At 32.9% G+C, this 19,574-nt stretch overlaps 1 protein-coding gene and 1 pseudogene across 3 annotated transcripts; one reads left to right on the forward strand and one right to left on the reverse strand.

The window, feature by feature from the left end:
• Positions 1-4,388: 4,388 nt before the first annotated feature.
• LOC107933778 (putative RNA polymerase II subunit B1 CTD phosphatase RPAP2 homolog) lies at positions 4,389-9,322 on the reverse strand (annotated as a pseudogene).
• Positions 9,323-16,646: 7,324 nt separating this feature from the next.
• LOC107933766 (BAG family molecular chaperone regulator 4) lies at positions 16,647-19,261 on the forward strand. Of its 3 annotated transcripts, none has more exons than XM_041098811.1 (4): positions 16,647-17,244; positions 17,593-17,849; positions 17,931-18,077; positions 18,544-18,761. In XM_041098811.1, the coding sequence occupies exons 1-4, from the start codon at positions 17,049-17,051 to the stop codon at positions 18,559-18,561; spliced, it is 618 nt and encodes a 205-aa protein (XP_040954745.1). In that variant the 5' UTR covers positions 16,647-17,048; the 3' UTR covers positions 18,562-18,761. The 3 variants fall into 3 exon arrangements, with proteins under 3 accessions (XP_040954745.1, XP_016721538.1, XP_016721539.1); XM_016866049.2 differs by having other exon boundaries at positions 16,665-17,244; positions 18,607-19,261; XM_016866050.2 differs by having other exon boundaries at positions 16,666-17,244; positions 17,593-17,828; positions 18,607-19,261.
• Positions 19,262-19,574: the final 313 nt, after the last annotated feature.

Here is a 19,574-nt window from a genome sequence, read left to right on the forward strand (position 1 = left end):
TTCATGCTCAAAGTGATGATTTTTATAAGGGGAGAGAGGGTGGGGAAATGTGGAATGTTTCTCTGTCATCAATATCAACATCACCCTAGGCCTTCAATATAATAATAATAATAGCAATAACAGTAATAATAATAAGTACTAGACAAAGAAGTAATAATAGATAGGAGATGTGTTTTTTGTCCTTTGTCTTTTGCCATTTTTATTTAAGCCACTCCACGTTTGGACTTGGGATCATAAGCTCAGCCTCACGCCATTTTGCACTCTTAAGCTCTTATTTCTTGCCCAACCAAATTCATTCAATCACCTAATTATTATTTATCTTGTACCTAAATTAATTTTCTTTTTAAAAGGTAATTTATACCAAAAATTATAAAGAGAGTATTTCCTTATTAACAATTAATATATTTATTTTACAATTCATAAGAGCATATCACTAACACATATTACAAATAAATAATCTTTACGACTCAAACTCATGATAAGGATGAACACTCATTATCGATATGTCAAACATTTGTTTGACAATTAATAGTTCTTTATTAAAATTACATATTAAAAGTGTTTGGCTCAAGGAGAAGCATGCTCTCATCAATAACTTATATGACATATGTCATGAGGTTGAGCAAAATCATGTGCAAATTCTTCAATTTGTGCATGATTTTCACTTAATTCAAGTACTTTGAGATTTTCGATAGAGTTGGGAGATATAATCCTGACAAAAAATAATATTAAATTTGTTTTTTTTCATACAAAGCCTATTTTTACTTGTAAATCTCAAATTCTTAAATCGAAAAAAAATACACAAATTAAATATTTTCAAACTAACATTTTTTAAATTATTACAACGGAAATAATACTGAATTTACTGCCAAAATCATTAATGTATTAATAAATCCTAAAATTTGTAAACCTGTAACACTCTAGGCCAAAGCAAGAAATATCTGTATCAAACTACACCCTCCAAACTTACCAAACTCATGAATATAAAAACATGCCGTGCAGTCGGCAGGGAAAAGAAATCTTAGAGTCCAATAACACAGTTCAAGGTTAGTAAACTATCATCATATTAGTAATTGCATTAAAAAAATCATATTATTAATTAATTATGTCCAATAAAAAACATATTTATTAATTAATGATGGGGGGAAGATGCGGTTGTGCAGAATTTGTGGGGGCTGTGAGGGTTACGTGTACGCCGTCTAGTGCATGGCTATCAGCCATCAACCAATAATTAAGTGTGAAAAAGTAGGTTAGACAAAATTAATAGGATTAAACTAAAAGGGTTTTGGCATGTATTAATTTGATAATTTGGGACCTTTTTCTTCTTCTTCTTTTCACATATATTATATTAAGGTGGAGAAGAGAAGTCGTTTTCTATTGACACTAAACTTTTTTGTAAGTGCAGTAATTGATGATATTTATGGGGAAAATGAGTGTGGGTTTTGGGTGGTCCATCTTCTCTTTTGGGCACTTGATCGAGATTCGAAAGTGAAAAGTAAAAGTGAATCTCTCCCCACTAAATTAATAATGCTTACCTTTCTGCTTATCAACTAATTATTATTTGTGGATTTATGATAATTATGCAGGCCGACGTGCCTTTAGCGCATTTATATGCTTCAACCTATAGTTTTTAACATAAAAAAGTGACAGAACTAATTACATTATCATCAAAATAGGAAAATAATTGTCTTTTTATTTTTTATTTATATATAATATCTTTATAAACATCATTTATTTCTTGGAAGAAATTATGCTATCAGCGCATGGACATTAGGATTAAACTATTAATCCTCAAAAAATATCTTAGAATTAACTATTTCTTTAGTTTAGAATTTAGGGTTTAGCGAATATAATTATCACAGAATAAGATAGAATATGCCGAACCAAAGTTTTTTGTAATCGACCAACATAGTAGTTGATATGATAAAAAAAATTAAACTTTAAATTTGATATCTATAGACTTTTTTAGGAAAAATTTTAAACTATGGTTTTTGTGGGAATTATAACCAAATTTCTCTTATAAAATGGGGCAAATAGAATTTACGGCAGGCAATGACCCATATCTCGTTACCTCTAAAGGGAAAGAGAAGAAAGATCAGTACCCACTTCTTTATGTCATATTATTCCTGCTGAAAACTTTAATAAAACAGCATTTGAGAATTCTATTTATTGGCAACAGTTGAGTCGAATGATCTATTAATAAAGTGTCGGACTATTAATTTCAATCTCAAATATATATTTGTAGAACAGTTGGGACCATGATACTATTATGCAAGTAATGGCAAATGAGAAAACTCCAAATGGTATGGGCCTTGTCTCTTTCTTCTTCTTTTTTTCTTCAATTTTTATTGCCCTACATATGTATAAATATGCACATGTGCGCTAGCTCTCCCCTCTTCCTATAATTCTGGTCTATAGGGAAATTAAATGAGTTGATTAGTGTTAAAACACTTTACCATCTCTGCCAAACCTCTACGAAAAAATTAAAACAAGATTGTGGTTTTAATTATTGGATTCAAATGATGAAATAAAATAAATCACCAACATCCTTTTTATTCTACTTTTAGGTGAATAATGATGATAATCATCAAACCCCCCCCCCCATTATTAATAATGGAAAAGACAGGTAAAAAACCAATTGCAAACTACACACGTGTAGAAAAGCTGATTCAGAGGAGCCAGTAACATTGCAAAACAGGGGGGTTTTCCCCCACCCACTAAAAATACTAATACTATATTATCCCACCAAAAAGGCAGTGAGACGATCTTAGCCTAAAAACTAAAAGAAAAATAAATGGTCCCCTTTCCTAGCATTGCATTGGCCCTCAACTCATGATTTAACCCTCCACAAAGAAAGTGAACAATCTGTCTTCTTTGTGCTTTTCGTTGCATGAATTATTTTGTCTGCATCCTTTTTCTTTAATGGGTACTTTGGAGGAGCATTTACAAATGGGGGTCCTACTACCCTTAATTAACTTCACTTGGAAGTTTCCCATTGGCTTCTAATGGCTTGCATGCTTCTTCTTTCTTTTAACTACTTAATATAATTAAGAAGTTATGATAATTAATGTAGGTTCTCTTCAACGTGTCCTAAACCCTAATCTAAATCAGAGCTGAGCCAGCAGGTAAGAAGATAGTAAAGCATGCATACCTATCTATCTGAGAATATATAGAACTAAGTTTTAAATTAATTGAGGACATCATTAATTAATTCTTGGGCAACAAAAAACAAAATATATAGCAATATTTACCAAGTTGAGTGGTAAGAAGTTCTTTACCTTATGCAAGTTATAGTGAATGGAAAAACAAGTTAAGAGTTCGGCCCAGCTCTATTTATCTAAAGTTCAATGTAACTGTTGAATACAGAAGAGTCATATTAAAAAAATGAAATGGATACACAGCCGTGTATATGTATATGCATGTTATCATATTGAGAGAGAAAACAAAACAGATAATAAGGCCAAGTGCCCAAGTGGGGAGAGATCAGATCATCTAGAATCCTGGATGTTAATTTTTTCCTAATTGCCAAACAATCTTATCATGGAAACATCACATTCAATACTGCATAAATGGGGGAAATTGTGGTGTGGGTTTTCGCTGCACTAACGCAATCTTCTCTCTGCTCTCTGGATTTTGGTCTATTTTTCCTTGTAACTGTATTCATATTTGTACATATGCTAGTAGTATTTTATAGGCTTGCAGTCTCAACTACATTATCTATTTGTATTGCTACCCTAATCCCCCATCCCTTGAACAGCATCTGAAACAAGTTACAAAAGAATGGAAAAAGAAAAATCAAACAATGACGCTAAAGTAGCTTTCGTTATTGTAAAAGCAACAACAAAAGAAATCAATACCCAATATAAAATGACTATACAAAGCATAACAGAAACTATAAATATCTCAAAACTTCATGAAAATTTTTTCCATATACTACCAATGGAACTTCATGAAAACAGTTCTGCTGGTGGTGGAGTTCAAAATTTTTAAGCAAACTTTATGATGATATGAAAAGAATGGTAACACGACGTCATAAATGGTATATAAAAAATTAGAATTATTAAATCTAAACCGCTCACGGAATATCATATTTACACATTATTTCCGAATACGATAACACCTCCCATTTATCTTCAAAATCAAAATTCAAAGGATAAATGGTAAGTCTCCCTAAACTGAATCCATTCAATTTAAATCATAAGCAGCATTCTCAACAAACATATCTGCATTTGCAATTCTGCTTTATTATTATTATTATTATTATTATTTTTATTATTATAATCAAGAAATACCTTCACTTTACTGGTATTGAGACGAGATTAAATTTCCACATGCAGCGGCCTGAACTGGCAATGGAACTTTCGTATCCAACTAAACTCCAGTAAAACTCTTGTTTAAGCTTTGCAGCCGAATTTGTTAGTATGCATCATTTATAAGAATGACAAAATCCGTCCTATGAATTTCGAACCAACCCACTATAAATGGAGTATTTTTATTTGAAAAGTGGATGCAAGAGGGACGGGTGGATTTTTTTTTTTTGACTAGTGATTATGGTAATTATTTGCCCCGCTCCGACTCACTCCAATACGTACACTTATAGTGTTATTCTTATATATATAAACTATTAAAAGAGTAAAAATGTAATAACAATATATAAAAAAAATCATATATTTTATTTTAAAATAATTTTAAAAAAATTATGCTTAAATATTTACTACTGAAAAAATTAAAAATAAGTAGTAACAATTAAATTAAAGCAGAACCGGCGGAGATGGATGCATTCAAGTAAAGTAACAATAGTGGAGCAGAGTAACAATATCCATCCCATTACCATCCTAATCCTTCACTTCAAGCAAAACCTGAAAAAACAAGTAAAATTATTATTAATAAGAAATAACTAAATCACCTAAATTAGCTTAAATATATTTAAGAAGTTATACCTAAACCCATTAAATATAAAATAAAATACTATATGATTTAGTCCTTCAACAAGCAAATATATTTGTCCACTCCGTCACATTGGCAAATGAAAATGATTACTATTTTGGGATATACATGTCGCCTTCAAATGAGTTGATTGGAGATCGTGAGACTATGCAACTTCTTCTCCTTATCGGTAGAAACTAATCATAAGAAAAACGAATTTCCAGTGACTGCAAATCCCACCAGTATCATTTGAGTATATAAATTATTGTTGTGCCCAAAAAATGAGTTTTCACTGCAATCATTAGCATAAATAATCAAATTACTTTGTTGTTCCAATCAAGTATTTAAATGAAATAATTTCAGATAAACTTCTGGGAAAAGAAAAAAGAAAGACTATGTAGGTTATTCAAAATACCATCAGCAAGAATTAAGGAAGAATGACTTCAACCCAATTTCAAGCCCTGCTCTGTTCAGAGAAGTGAGGTGCTCGGCCAAATGGTATTATGAGATCCTTCATAACCTCATATTCCTCCATACTTATCTGGGCACCATCAAGCACCTATGCAACCATCAAAGAGCAGTGAGCATCACAAAAATGAAGTTTTTACCATCAAATTTAGGGAATCAAATCTAGAAACTGTTTCTAGCTAATGAAAAGAAACGATCAACTCATTTTTTATGCTTTACAAAGTATTCACTCAATGATCTATTGAATATATGCAGCAATAGCAGTTTGTTAAATCTATGAACTAAAGCATCAAAGGAGACACAAATAAGTTAGAGAAGACCATTTTCTGGCAACATATATATAGAATAATAAGAAGTTACACAAATACTTCAAGTGAGTCATGCCTGATACAAATGCAAAAGAACTGACTGAAGATGCTAATCAGCCTAAATGCAGATTACCACAGCAAACAAAGATTGTAAATCTAGAGAAGATTCCATATTTGTAATGGGAATTTACTTCTCATGTGTCAACACATAGCATAACATCGAGCTTTAGCTAACACAAGGCTGATTTTTTCAAGAATTCCACTTATAATTTTATACTGAAAACTATCAATAGGCTGCATTTACAATCTAAGCACCTCACCTTTGAAGAAGCATCCTCCCATTAGTCATGAGTGGAGTGAGAGAAGGTACTCTACATACTGAAAGAGCACCAACAAACAGAAACACAATTACTTGCCACTGTTTCATTCTGAATGCTGGAAGTGCTTACACGAAAGACATTGTTTCTAGTAGGCGCCCCTGTAAAAAAGCACATTTAAAGAACATTCAGAAACAACTCAAGGCTATTGGAACTGCAAGCAATCTTTTGATAAAAAGAGCTTTTATATATAAGCATAAGCAGTAAGTTTTGGCCAACTACAATAAAACTCTCAAATAGAACAGTTTAGTGTCCTCAAGGTCCTAAACAGAATTATCATAAATTTCTCAATGTGATACAACCATTTCACAGTTACAGGTTCATAATTAGTACCATTCCTTGCTCCAAAGTAGATATTGGTATAGGCAGTCTGAGAGCAGTAACAATAGCAGTTAAAGCACGAAGAAATACAGCCGGCAAGAGTTTCTTTGATTTCAGAAGAACGACCATTTCGTAAGACAATCTTCTGCGGATACTCCCTCCCATTAACTGATAGGTACTCTTCATGGAAGATTTCGTCTCTCCCATATATATAAGCCAAAGAAGATGATGTTATCCATTCAAAAAGTAAATTCCACATTGTTGCAAAAGTTCACAGCTAATGGACGTCAAGAGAAGCAATCAACAAAAGTAGAAAATGCAGAAATCATATGGCACTCTTGTAAGGCCCATAAGACTTACAGTTAAACTGAAACCCTCTGGTGGAGCATCACACCAAGAGTCCTCTGGGTCAAAAATATCAGAACGTGGAATCCCAGGTTTTGTTGGTCACTTTACAGGGCCTTCTTCTTGTTCAGGTTCTGCTTCGGGTTCAAATGTATCAACATTCTTCACTTGCTCCTCTTTGTCCGCCTCAAGTGCATGTGGCAATATGATAAGCCCAGCTTCAGAAACTGTACACAAAGGGGGTCATGAACAAACTCCAAAAATTCTGAGCTGAAACTTTGAATCCACATGTAATTCAATGAATGCGCACAAAAATAAATACCAGCATCATTGACATCAGAATCTCCAGACGCCACAGCTGCTGCTGCCTTTCTCAATGCCATAGCACAAACTTTTGCGGATGCAAATCGTAACATATTATCATCATCACCATTGTCTGTTCTGCCACATATTTCAGAATCTCCTTTCTGAGTATTGGTTTCTTTAACTTCACAAAGACTGCCTTTCCGTGCATTGTCAACATTCTTATTATCAGCCCAAGTAACCGAACAATTAAGTTTCTTTGCTCTAGCAGATCTAAGTACGGATTTAAGCACAACCTCACTTGATGCCACGGCCTTGTTAGCATGGGTTTCTTACTCTGCTTCGGCACTAACTGTATCCAAACCACTCTGATAGACATATTTAGATGAAGGCAGTTCTACAATGCTAGAATCCTTTTCCCTCAAAGCAGATGACGATCCTGATATAAGACATTTTTCTTCAAAGTCTTTACAAATTCCTTGTCCTTCTGCTTCTTTCAGTTTCGTACCAGAACAACCTTGAACTGACACTGGGGGTGTCTTGGAAACAGTGTATTCATCATTCATGATTATTTCACTAGTAAAGTCCATCTCATTAATGACATTTTTCATACTACTCGGCTTCGCTCTTTGACTCTGTCTAAGACTACCGAGACTCTCAGAAATGGTATATTCATTATTCATAATTACAACACTAGTAAAGTCTATCTTATTATTAACAAAAGAATCTCCTTTGCTATTACCCTGCTCGGAACTACTAGAATCAAACGCTGCAAGTAAGAAAACAAATATCTGTTAAACTAAATAAGACCAAGTTTTTCTATAAATAATTTGAATAATTCGGGGGGGGGGGGGACTAACCTCCAGTTTTACTGTTCTTAGAAGGTGAAGGGGTGAAGGCTTAGAAACCAATCCTCTTTGTGGAACATAACCTTCAATAGCATTGGAAGGACCCACCAAAGATACTTCCCCCGGCTTTTATCTCCTCATTTTCTTTAATCCTCAAATTTGAAAACCGGTAGATCAACGTTCTTCTCCAAACCCTCGTCGGCCAAATCCACATCATCAAACAAACTCAAAATCACATTAAGTTTTGCATGATTCAAAAAGGAACAAACTCCTCTTGTAAACTCCCAGCAAAAGCTCGGCTATTAATCAGGCAATCGGCAGAGCAGAACCTGTTGGTTTCTTGTAAATCATAAACTCTATGCTCTTTCAAAGAGCTTCGATAACGGCCTCTTCGACGTGGCTCAGAAGGTAAGGGGTTTCGGCATAGAGGGTAACTGCAAATGTTGGAAATCGACCTCTCAGTTACAAAATCCTCGTAGCCGCTTTGAGAAATTAAGGAACCGGAGGAGATAAGTTGTTTCTCATCTCGGATTCCGTCGAGGAAGTGCAGTTGAATCTTGTGTACGGCTTCTAAACCAGAGATTGACCGATCTTTCGCCATTGATGATGAACCTTTTTCTGTTCTAGAGAATTTTAAACTCCGTTTCCTATTTCCCCCTTGAGAAGTTATCTATGGTGAATAAAATGTTTCGGAGTGAGGTATTAGAGCTGCATTCGGTTTTCGCCTTCTCGTTGAACTTTGAGTAAACAAGGGCAAGGAATACTTGGTTTTAGTAAGGGTGTTTGCGACATTCGATAGTTGTTTAGTTAAGCCCTTTAATGAAACTAGAAATTGGCACGAATGTTTAAAATACAAGGGAAAGCATTTTCTAATTTCTAGTATACTGAATATACAAGCCATGCTGCCTCTTCTCAATCATCCATGTTACCTTGCGGAAAAGTAGCTATTACCCAAAAATCACAAATACATTGGCTACTCAATTATACAGCACATGAAAACGTGTAAAAGATACCTATTGTGGAGAAAACGAATACACTAATCAATTAATACAAAACACAAATACATTGGCTACTCACTACTTGCAAATAAACTCGTCAAATTAAAACAACAAAATCGACCTAACAGCTCTTGCTCTTCTCTCCCACACTAACCCCTTTCTGTTTCTCATATGCCTTCATGCTTCATTCTTTTGATATAAACTACGTCTAACTGGTGAGCTAAGTAAGAAAACAATTCGAAAAACCCTAAACCAACAAATTAATCATACGCAAGCCTTCAGGCAGAGAAAAAAAAAGAAGGGAAATCGTCGACGAGCCAATAAAAAAGGAAAGACGAAATCTTCAAACTCACCAGAAACATGTAACTGAAGATGAAATTACAGCTAAAAGAAGATCCTCAATGCCGTTGAAGCCGCTAAAATTAGGAATCCGATAAATACAGAAACCAACTATTAACATCTGAACTTAAATTTTAAAATTTAAAAAGTAGAGAAATTAAATTTTTAAAATATAAAAACAATGGCTAAATTATTAATTTTCAAAAATTACAACTATAGATATATTTTTATCTAAAAATAAAATCCGGAGTTTTATTTATTTATTTTAATATTAATTTTTTCTTAAATAAGATATTTCAAAATTATTTAATAAGTTTTTTTTTACCTCATTTGACGCCTCATTTGTCATTTATTTTTATTTTTTTGGATTTTAGTATTTTAGAATATAAAAAGACGTACAGTAAGGACTTTGACATTCGAGGTCCTATTATGATTCAAGCTTCTTAATTATTTGAATTAATTTATTTGACACCCAAAGATACACTAAACTCTAAACATTAGAAAAGTTACTACCAAATTCAAAAAAAAATTATAAACAACAAACCATAACAATATATTATATTATATTAAATCACATTACATCTCACTAACTCAACCCCAAATCTTAGAACCTAAGCTCTAAATAGAAATATTTGATAGAAACAGTTGCACCCAACAAATCAACCCACAGAGACAAAATTGAAGGTTTACAGGGGTCTCAAGTCTTTTCATTTAAATTTTTTAAAATTTTAAATTAATGAAAATAAAGTTACATTTTAACCCTTCTTAAAAATATAAAAATTGATTTAATCTTTTAAAATTATAAAAATATAAACTATCAAAATTTTATCTTCTTAAAAATTATAATTTAATTTTAAACCTTAAAAGATTCTTTTAGTTTTGCCCTGTCAACCGGTTGCAGAATCTGATGCATAGATGACGAGTTTTTGGCGTAGGGAATGTGCAATTGAATGGGTGTGAGTCAGCGTTTTAAAGATTTTAGTACAAATTTTCTGTGACTAGAATATTGATTGCAAGTCTTGCTGTGCTCACTGCCCGGCCCCAATCTTCTACATGACGCTTACACGTCTTTACCATATTTTTAAAACTAATCTTATTTTTTAAACATTCTATTTTTATTATATTAATATATTAATCTTTAAAAAACATATCCTTCGTAAATTCATGTCAACTCTTACTTTGAATTTCAAAACTCTACAAACCAAATCATATTCCTTAAATTCAGATAAAAATTATTGTAAATAGATTTACTAAAATCTCATATAAAAATTAAATAAAATTTTTATTTACATAATACAATTCAAAACCTTTTTAATTTATCATATCTTGGTGTAAATCTCACAATTAGTGAGTTTTATATACAAATATATATATAAACTTAAACACCTTGATAGTAATATAACTGAGTTTGCATATAGCAAGATGCTTTAATCATTTCTTAATTGAGTTGATATTTAGATGACTTATGACATTAACTTAATTTAAAACTTAAATATAGTATTAAGATTACGATACATACCGACTACGTAAGTGAAAAAAAAAATTAGATGAAGTTTGACTAAAGAAGGCTATTTTAATTAAGTTGGAGCCAGTTAACTTGTAACCTTAGCTCAATTAAAAACTTAAATCTAATACTAGATTATGACAAATAATTTATGATTAGTATATAATTATTTGACAAAAATAAATATTTTAATAATTTGGAGTTGGAGATTAGAATGAAATCACCCTTTCAAGTAAATTAGAATGGTTCCACCCACACTTTTCATTCAACTATTTATTTGTTTTTATTAGTTGTATATTTGAAATTTAATATCCATACTTTTATTTTTGAGAATTTAATCTCTTTATTTTTGGATTTAAAATTTAGGTTCATTTGTAAACACTGTTAAAATTCTTTTGTTAAATTTGTTGCTTTGGCATTTTAAAATTAGGAAAAAAATAATCACTTGGTATCTATGTAACAAAGAAATGATTTGTAATTAACCTCAATTTAATAGAGAATTTTGAAGATGTTAATAATTTTTAAATTTCATAAAAGTATTTTAATCAAAATAAAGTATTTAGACTAACTATTAACATTATAAAAGTTGAAGTACTAAATCATATAAAAATTAAAGTATCCAGATTAAATCTCAAATTTGAGTGAAATATAGTGACCAGAACTGAAATTCAAACATAAAAAAATTAGAGGGATTAAGATTGAAATTTAGCCATTATCTTGTCATTTAAAAGAAAGAGAAAACGTTAGACATGTGTCATGTAGGGAAGGCCTTACGGCTATAGATTTGAGTGAAAAATAGGGATCAAAATTGAAATTTGATCATAAAAATTAGAGGGATTAGAATTGAAATTTAGCCATTGTCTTATCATTTTAAAAAGAAAAGAGAAGAAAACATTGGACATGTGTCATGTAAGGAAGGCCTTAGGGCTATAGATTTGAGTGAAATGTAGGGATCAAAACTGAAATTTAACCATAAAAATTAGAGGGATTAGAATTGAAATTTAGCCATTATTCTTCTCATGTGAAAAAAAAAAACAAAACACATTGGACATGGACATATGGTCATGTAAGGCGTTCCTTTTATATATAGTTGTATAGATTAGGCACAATTCTTTATTATTTTTGTTATTAAGGAAGTATTTGAATAATGGTGCCCTCCAGTCTATTATTTTTCTTGGTAAAGAGATAAACGGTCCATGTTTATGTCCTTAATTATATTATTATGTAAGGTTTATTTTAGGCTCTTTTATTAAAAATTTTTGAGATTAAATTTTATACATTAAAAAATTATTCAAATGATAATATCTTTCTAATAATTTGAATAAAGTATATCATACTCAATTATTTTATTTATGACCCAATCCAGCTCATAAAAAGTCCAACCACCTGTGCCCCTTCAAAAAAAATCTATGTATCTTTGAATTATCTTATGGTCGATACAAAATTAACAAATATTTTCAGCCTCACAATAATTTAAAGATAAATGGATTTTTGGGGAATAGTGGGATTTTTTTATGGGTCAAGTTGAGTCATGAATAAATCAATTGTGCATGAAATATTTTGTTCAAATTATCAGTAATTTAATGATAAATTTTAACAGTGCCACGATTTGAATAAAAATTTAGTGTTCAAGGACTAATCTAAAGCAATTTTTAGTAAAGGGATTAAATCAACTTTTCATAATAATATAGAGACTCCCGATTGACTTTGATTAGGGATAAAAATGGGGAGTTCACATACATGAACAAACCTCAATTCTTAATATATAAAGAAGTATGTTATATGTGAATCATTAAGAAAAGTTGACAAGAATTTTGAGAGTTCAATTATTTTTATAAGTTAATTTAAATTGAGTTAGTCGCTAAGTTAAATATTATTGATATAGGATATAAATTTCATAATAAAAGTCTTTAATATGTTTTTTCTTGTAACAAATATTGTGTGTGTATATATATTAATGAAGGTTTGACTTGAGGGTCAAAGGCATTATATTATGAACATATGGACCAGTTACCATTTAAGTTGTCACCGATATTATCATATGGGAGCAATGAGGTTCTCATCAAATCAGTGCTTTGTTCCATTTCTACTTATGTCTTATTATGTTGTTTACTTCCTTTATTTGCTAATGATGCCATTGTTTTAGCCATTAGATAGTATTGCTGGACAGGTAAGGTAGAGACAAAGGGTGGGTTATTTTAAACTGAGATACCATCCAAAAATTGAAAGGCTTCAGAAATTTTCGACTGTTCAACCTTTCTCCATTGGGCAAACTAGTTTAGAGATTCGTGCATCACAAGTACTTTTCATGACTTTTTATGTTATAAAGTTTTTCAAGCTAACTACTTTTCTAGTGGTAATACTTTTGAGGCCAAGATGATGGATAAGCCTTCAAATGCTTGGACTATAGTATTTCACATACTGCCAAGGCTCTTTCCCCGAACTATTTTTGGAGATTGGGCAAGGGAAATCATATGAAGCCTTTTTTTGGGGATAGATGAGGTGCCTTAGGTTGGATAGAGCTTTTAGGTTTTTGATAACTTTCATATTTAGAGTATTTTAATATATTTTTTATAATATTTTAGAAGATAATTTTAGTATTTAGATTAATTTTAAGTGTATTTTATAGTTTTTCAAATTAATTATGTTTTGTTTAATTTTTTTATTATTTTTAGAGTTAGTTTAAATTTACTTGCTATTTTCATATGTACATTATAAATTTCAAGTGAAAATGGGAGGCTTAGAGCACATAGTAAAAAGTAGTCCATCAGATTTCAATGTGGTGGGACACTAAAAATAAGGGGTGAGATGATTTAAGAGAAAAATGATAGAAAAACACATGGGGGATGAACTTGGAGGCTAAGAATTGTTTCTCACACCAAGAAAAAGAGATCTGGAGCACTCGACATTAGTTTGATAATTATTTTTCTCTCTAGATGTTTTTTTTACTTCTCTCAATGCAAGCTTATTTTGAATTTCTTGTAATGTTTTCTTAATTCAACATGAACTGAACTTCGTTTTCTTGGAAAAATATTGGATTCTATTTCTTTGTTAATTAATTAGTTTCTCTTCAATTATTTTAATTTCTGTTAATTTTTATTCAACCCTGTGCTTATTTAATCAGCTTGCCTAATCAACGAGTTGCATTAGTTTGGTAAATTTGATTTGTTTTGGAAGAGAAAGTTAAGGTTTAGATCTAGACTGAATAAATTAAGATTAACTTTAGTAGCCCTAACAACGAGTTAATTGGCAGCTAGGATAGGAATATACCTAATGCCCTAATCAATCCAATAGGTCTGGTCGTAGTGACTTCACCCAACTTGCCCAGTATAGGAATATAGCTAATGGGGAAGGGGGATTAACTTAACTAAATACTGGAAGGGTCTAGTTAATGCCATTGAATCTTGGGTTAGTAATTTCAGGATCTTAAAATTGATTGAGAAACTTATAGATTTTTATTATTTTAGTTTAATAGAATTTTCATAATTTTCTTAATTAATTTAATTTTAGTGGTAATTATAATTGATTTTATTGATCCGAATTAGATAAAATTAAATAGTTGGTACTTAACAACTTAATATTTAAGAACTATATCTTCTTATCACTTTATTACTTAATTGGATATTTATACTTGGTAACAAACTTTCACACATCAGTTGCTATAATCATCAAATGGCTATGGATGTGAGGCTGCTATAATCATCAAATGGCTATGGATCTGAGGGTTAGTGATTTGGTGGATGATAGTTCAACTTCTTGGGATAGAGGCATGGTGCGCTGCTTATTTATTGACATGTGCACGTTGTCCTATAGTTGTCGATGCCTATAGTGCCTTATAAGGATGTCATGATCTGGGATCATGCAAGTTCGAGGGTTTAGACCACATGGTTTGGTTATAATTGGTTGTTGCTTAATGAGTTGGGTGTTGGTCCACATAGGCAGTTCTTGCAGGTCATTTAGAAGGTCAAGACTCTCCCAAAAATTGAACTCTTTGGGTGGAGAATTGGCCATAGTATTCTTTCTACAACAACTAATAGTTTGCTTCTGCTCCTATGTTGGAGGACCTCATTTTGCAAAAGATGTGGGAATTCTTGTGAGAATATCTTATATGCACTTAGGGATTATGCTAGTGTCACGGGGCTAGACCTTTCATCTCGCAACCCGTGCGGCCTTAGGCGATCCGTTTGCTCCAAACTCGCCTAAGTCAGCCTTAACTCAAATGAGGATTCCTTAAGAACTCCTCCAAGGCACCAATTGAAGAGCGGAAGCGATTTATGCCAAAAGAAGCTAAGCCAAAGAACAACAGAAAGCCACAGAAAAGAATGCACACAAGGTGTTTGAGTAAATGCTCTCAGAACTCTATTACTCTTAAGAATTCAGAATACAATGGAATGATTACAAATGAGGGGAGGCTCTCTATTTATAGTTGAGCTCCCCCTAAACCGACGGTCAAGATACATTTACATCGACGGACGAGATTCACTATATCCATTGATTTTAGGGATTTACAAGATTTGCCATATCAAATCTAATCTAATCTTTACAAGATATGATTCTCTCTATCTTCTAAGATTAGTTACCATATTAGCCTAAGTTGTCATCTCTTCACTATCGGGCCAACCAGGCTTTAATCTGACAGGCTTCTCCAATATCTCTTTGAATCGGGCCAGTTCTCGTGGGCCAAATGATCCCCATCTGAGCAATAAACCTCCATTGGATGCATTTGGTGCGATGGTCACGGGCTTTGAACTGCGGCCCGTGACACTAGGAGGTCCTTACTTGAGAGTTTTTTTTTACGACTATTTGCATCTATTGGCCCGAAAATAATATGCTTTTTATGGATATTCATAACTTTTCCAGTTTTATTGTAATTACCATGTCAGATTTGGAACATGCATAATGAGTTTGTGATTCAGGGAAAGACTACTCCTTACAAAGTGAGTTCAAGTGGGCTTGATCTTTGCATGCTAATTTTTACTTGCACAATTTCACTCGTGATCCAGTTCTCCCTAAGAGGTTGAGGCAAGTTAGATGAGTTTCTCCACTTGGTCTTGCTGATAAGATCAATTTGGATGGTGCCTACTTCGAGAGAGATCATAGTAGTGGAGTGGGCATAATAGCAAGAGATTCTGAGGACTTTGTTCTTGGAGGCCTTGCGGAACCACTCAAAGACATTTAATAGGCCTAATAGAGACGAGGGCTTTCATCATGGCTCTCATATTTTTTAGGGCAAATATTATTATGAGGTCGTGATCTAAGCCGATTCCATGACTGCGACCAACAACACCATTTCAAAGGCACAACTAATCCTTGCTTGGTGTACACCTTTTGGAGGCTTATGGTATTATTAAATAATACTCTTTTATCTCTATTTCTTTTATATATGTTAATTGCATTGGTAATTAGTTGCGCTCCATTTAACTAGTTGGACCCGTAATAATGTGAATTTGCATCTTGATTTTAATTATCTTAATGTTATCCATTACTTTATAATATTGATGCTATGAATATTTAAAGCATTATTTTTTTAAAACATCACCGATGTTATTATAGGCTCATAAACATTGTGGTTTTAGAAAAACTTAAGACAAGTTGCTCATATCGTTGGTGGGATGTGAAGGGTGGTTTATATATATATATATTGTCCATCATAATCAAAGGGTAAAATCTTATAATTACAGCCTTTTTTGCACTCCAAAAATGATAGGAACATCTTAGTCTATAGATAGATTTGGGTTTTGGGGTCTAAAAGACTCAGCCTATTCGTCACTTTCCGATTCTCTGTATCAAAGACTTTAACTTCAACCATACCAATCAAGGACCCCCTGAACTCTGAAGTGTAACATCATGTGATAAACCTTATTTTCCTGAAACGTGGGCTGTTAGATCCTATAATTCTCATCGTATGGACCCCTCACAGGTCAAATTTAGGCTCCGTGATTATGGATTTCTCATTTCACCAACATCATGATATTGTTATGATCTTAATTTCTCTGATCTTGTACCCTCCAGAAACAAATATTTCTTTGATCAAATCATGCTATTATATGCATCATTCGTGTATGTAATAAGCAAAAACACAAGACGCTCGCACACAGGAATTTGAATCTGGCCAACAGCTAACTCTAGAAGAAAAGTTTTGTTGGAAAGTCTGTCTGAAAGTCTTTTTTTTTTGTTGTTTGCGTACTCAATCCTCTTCAGTTTAGCCTTAGCCATTGCAGTTAGCTCAAACTCACACCTCTCTCTCAACCAACTTCACCTTCTTTTCTTTTTTTTCTTTTTTATGGTTACTGAGTATTTATTATCTGACCATGAAAAGATTCTCATCTTCAAAAAGGGCAGTAAACAATGTGGTTAAAGGGGAGATAAAGTGGGAGCTTAGGCCTGGTGGCATGCTTGTTCAAAAGAGGGACATGGGGGATGCTTCTTCTGGACCTATGATCAAGATCAAAGTCTCTCATGGCTCTTTTCACCATGATATTACTGTGCCTGCTCAATCCACTTTCGGTAATAAACCACTTCTTTGCTTTTGTTCCTCTCTTCTCTGTTGTGGCAGAATGTTGGTTTTCTTGGTTTTTACTTTGAAAAGGTTAGTAGTTTATACCAGCCAGTGCATGGTAGTACTTCAACTTGTCTCTTTTTACCAACTTTGTGTTTCCATTTTTGGGCGTTAGATTAAAGTTGATTATTGTCATCTCCATCCACTCCAGTGTGTCGGTTTCTCAAAACTTTGTGTGTCCTTTGTTGTTAAGTAGTCTATGAATTTGAGGAAAGTTTTACATGGCTTCAACTGGCTCTGCTGACATTGTTGTACAGTATGAGAGGCTAAGTTACTGAATTTGGCTCAAATTGAAGGGGATCTGAAAAAGGTTCTTGTACAAGAAACTGGTTTGGAACCCAAGGAGCAGAGACTATTGTTCCAAGGAAAAGAAAAGGATGATGAGGAATGTTTGCATATGGTGGGAGTCAAAGATATGTCAAAGGTGGTACTTTTAGAGGACCCAGCTAGCAAAGAGAGGAAGCTTGAAGAGATGAAGAGAAATCAAAGCGTGTTAAAAGCTTGTGAAGAGGTTGCTAAAGTCAGAGCAGAGGTTGTTCAACTCTCTGACAAGGTTAACTAGCATATTAGTTTTTCATGTTACTTACAACATGGAAACTTTTTGAGGGTTTTCCTTTCTTTGTTTCTTCTAAAGGTTAATGCTTTGGAGGGAATTGTTCATGGGGGTACAAAGGTTGATGAAAAGGAACTCCTTGGCTTGACAGAGCTGCTTATGGTGCAATTGCTGCAACTAGATACAATTGAGGCTAATGGAGAAGCCAAAGTCCAGAGGCGGGCTGAGGTTAGTGACTACCTTCACCCACATATTGTCATAATTGAGGTACTTAGAGTAATAAAGTTAGAAATTTTCTGTTGGCTAAAAAGAGAAAGGGGTTTGCATTGTCGGTACTTACAATAATAATCAAGTTAGCTACTGTAGTTTTCAAGTTCAATACCAACACAATGCTGCTGGAAAGTGAAAGGCTTTTTCGATTGAAAAGGCTGAGAGTTTTACACGTAATAAGAATTGGAGCCCACACCAGCAATCAGTGACTTGAAAAGTTCTCTCACCATACATGACATGAGGTCTTTGAATCTTGATCGGTTGTTCCTTGCTCTAATTATACCCTTCCAACTTTTTGGTACAAATAATTGTGCTTGTTGGTAATCACTATGGCAGCCCTTTTTCTTTTTATATATTTAGCTAAGCTGTCCTCGGCATTGGTATTTGTTCATTTTGGAGTTAAAAATGAGAACCCATTTTGCAGCTTCTAGCATGCAGTTAGCACCACTTTGATTGGAAACATTGGGTTTTGAAATTTGGTGCACAGGTTCGTCGAGTCCAACGACTTGTGGATACCTTGGACAATATGAAGGCTAGAAACTCTAATCCCTTCAGCAGTAGTGGCAAATCGGAGGCATTTGAATGTGCCTCACCCTCTTTTCCATCCTCAACAAGAATCACGCATGATTGGGAAGTTTTTGATTAAGCACAACTTTTGTAATTTATCAATCAGTCCATAAACAAACAAATTATGAAACAAAGCTTGTATCGTTTTGGTTGTGCTATGTGAGTAGCTGTTGATTAGAAGTACAAAAACAAACGGCAAGGCTTCTTATTGGCAAGTTTCCCATATTCTAGAATCAGTGAATTACCTGTGTGTGATGATGAGCTAATACATCACCAATTGTTTTGAACTACACAAGGAAATGCACACCACCATTGCAACATCGTTTAGCAGATTGAATGGGAAGTTTAGGAACGGGTAGAATAGTCAAGAATCTCGTGAAGTAGGAGTAGGAGCCATTGCCAACAAGTACAAACTATAACTTTGGTTACTTGAGTAGCTGGGAAAAGATGGCTGAAGAGGTTACCTGCACCCTGAAAATTGTAGCAGTTTGCTTTCGGTAAAGAACTGTAGAAGGACATTGTTCCATGGATACCTGTGAGTAAATTGAATTGAGACGCATTGAGAAATTTGGTTTTTCACGGGCTTATACCCATTTTCTCACTATCATATCCTTTCTTTCTTTTTTTTTTTTTCCAAATTTGGTATTAAATTAGGTCAAAGTTTTTTTACCCACTTGACATGTTGCAGTAAATACATGACATTCTTTTATAAAATATAACATTTTCTTTTATAAAAAATATATAAACCATTAAAAATTATTAAAAATATAAAAAATTCAGAAAAGAATATAAATAATCTAATATATATGTCTATAAAAATATATAAATAATCTAAAAAACATATAAAATCTAATTACATTCTAAATATATAAAATAAAATCTAAAAAA

This window comes from Gossypium hirsutum, chromosome D08 (genome assembly GCF_007990345.1).
Source record: "Gossypium hirsutum isolate 1008001.06 chromosome D08, Gossypium_hirsutum_v2.1, whole genome shotgun sequence".
Classification (NCBI taxonomy): domain Eukaryota; kingdom Viridiplantae; phylum Streptophyta; class Magnoliopsida; order Malvales; family Malvaceae; genus Gossypium; species Gossypium hirsutum.

What these genes read in the sequence shown, in the direction of transcription:
- LOC107933766 (XM_016866049.2), top strand. Translation starts at nt 17,049, where the DNA reads ATGAAAAGATTCTCATCTTCAAAAAGGGCAGTAAACAATGTGGTTAAA. An exon ending in GCCTGCTCAATCCACTTTCG is followed by an intron (nt 17,245 to 17,592) that starts GTAATAAACCAC and finishes CTCAAATTGAAG; the next exon opens with GGGATCTGAAAAAGGTTCTT. An exon ending in TTGTTCAACTCTCTGACAAG is followed by an intron (nt 17,850 to 17,930) that starts GTTAACTAGCAT and finishes TTTCTTCTAAAG; the next exon opens with GTTAATGCTTTGGAGGGAAT.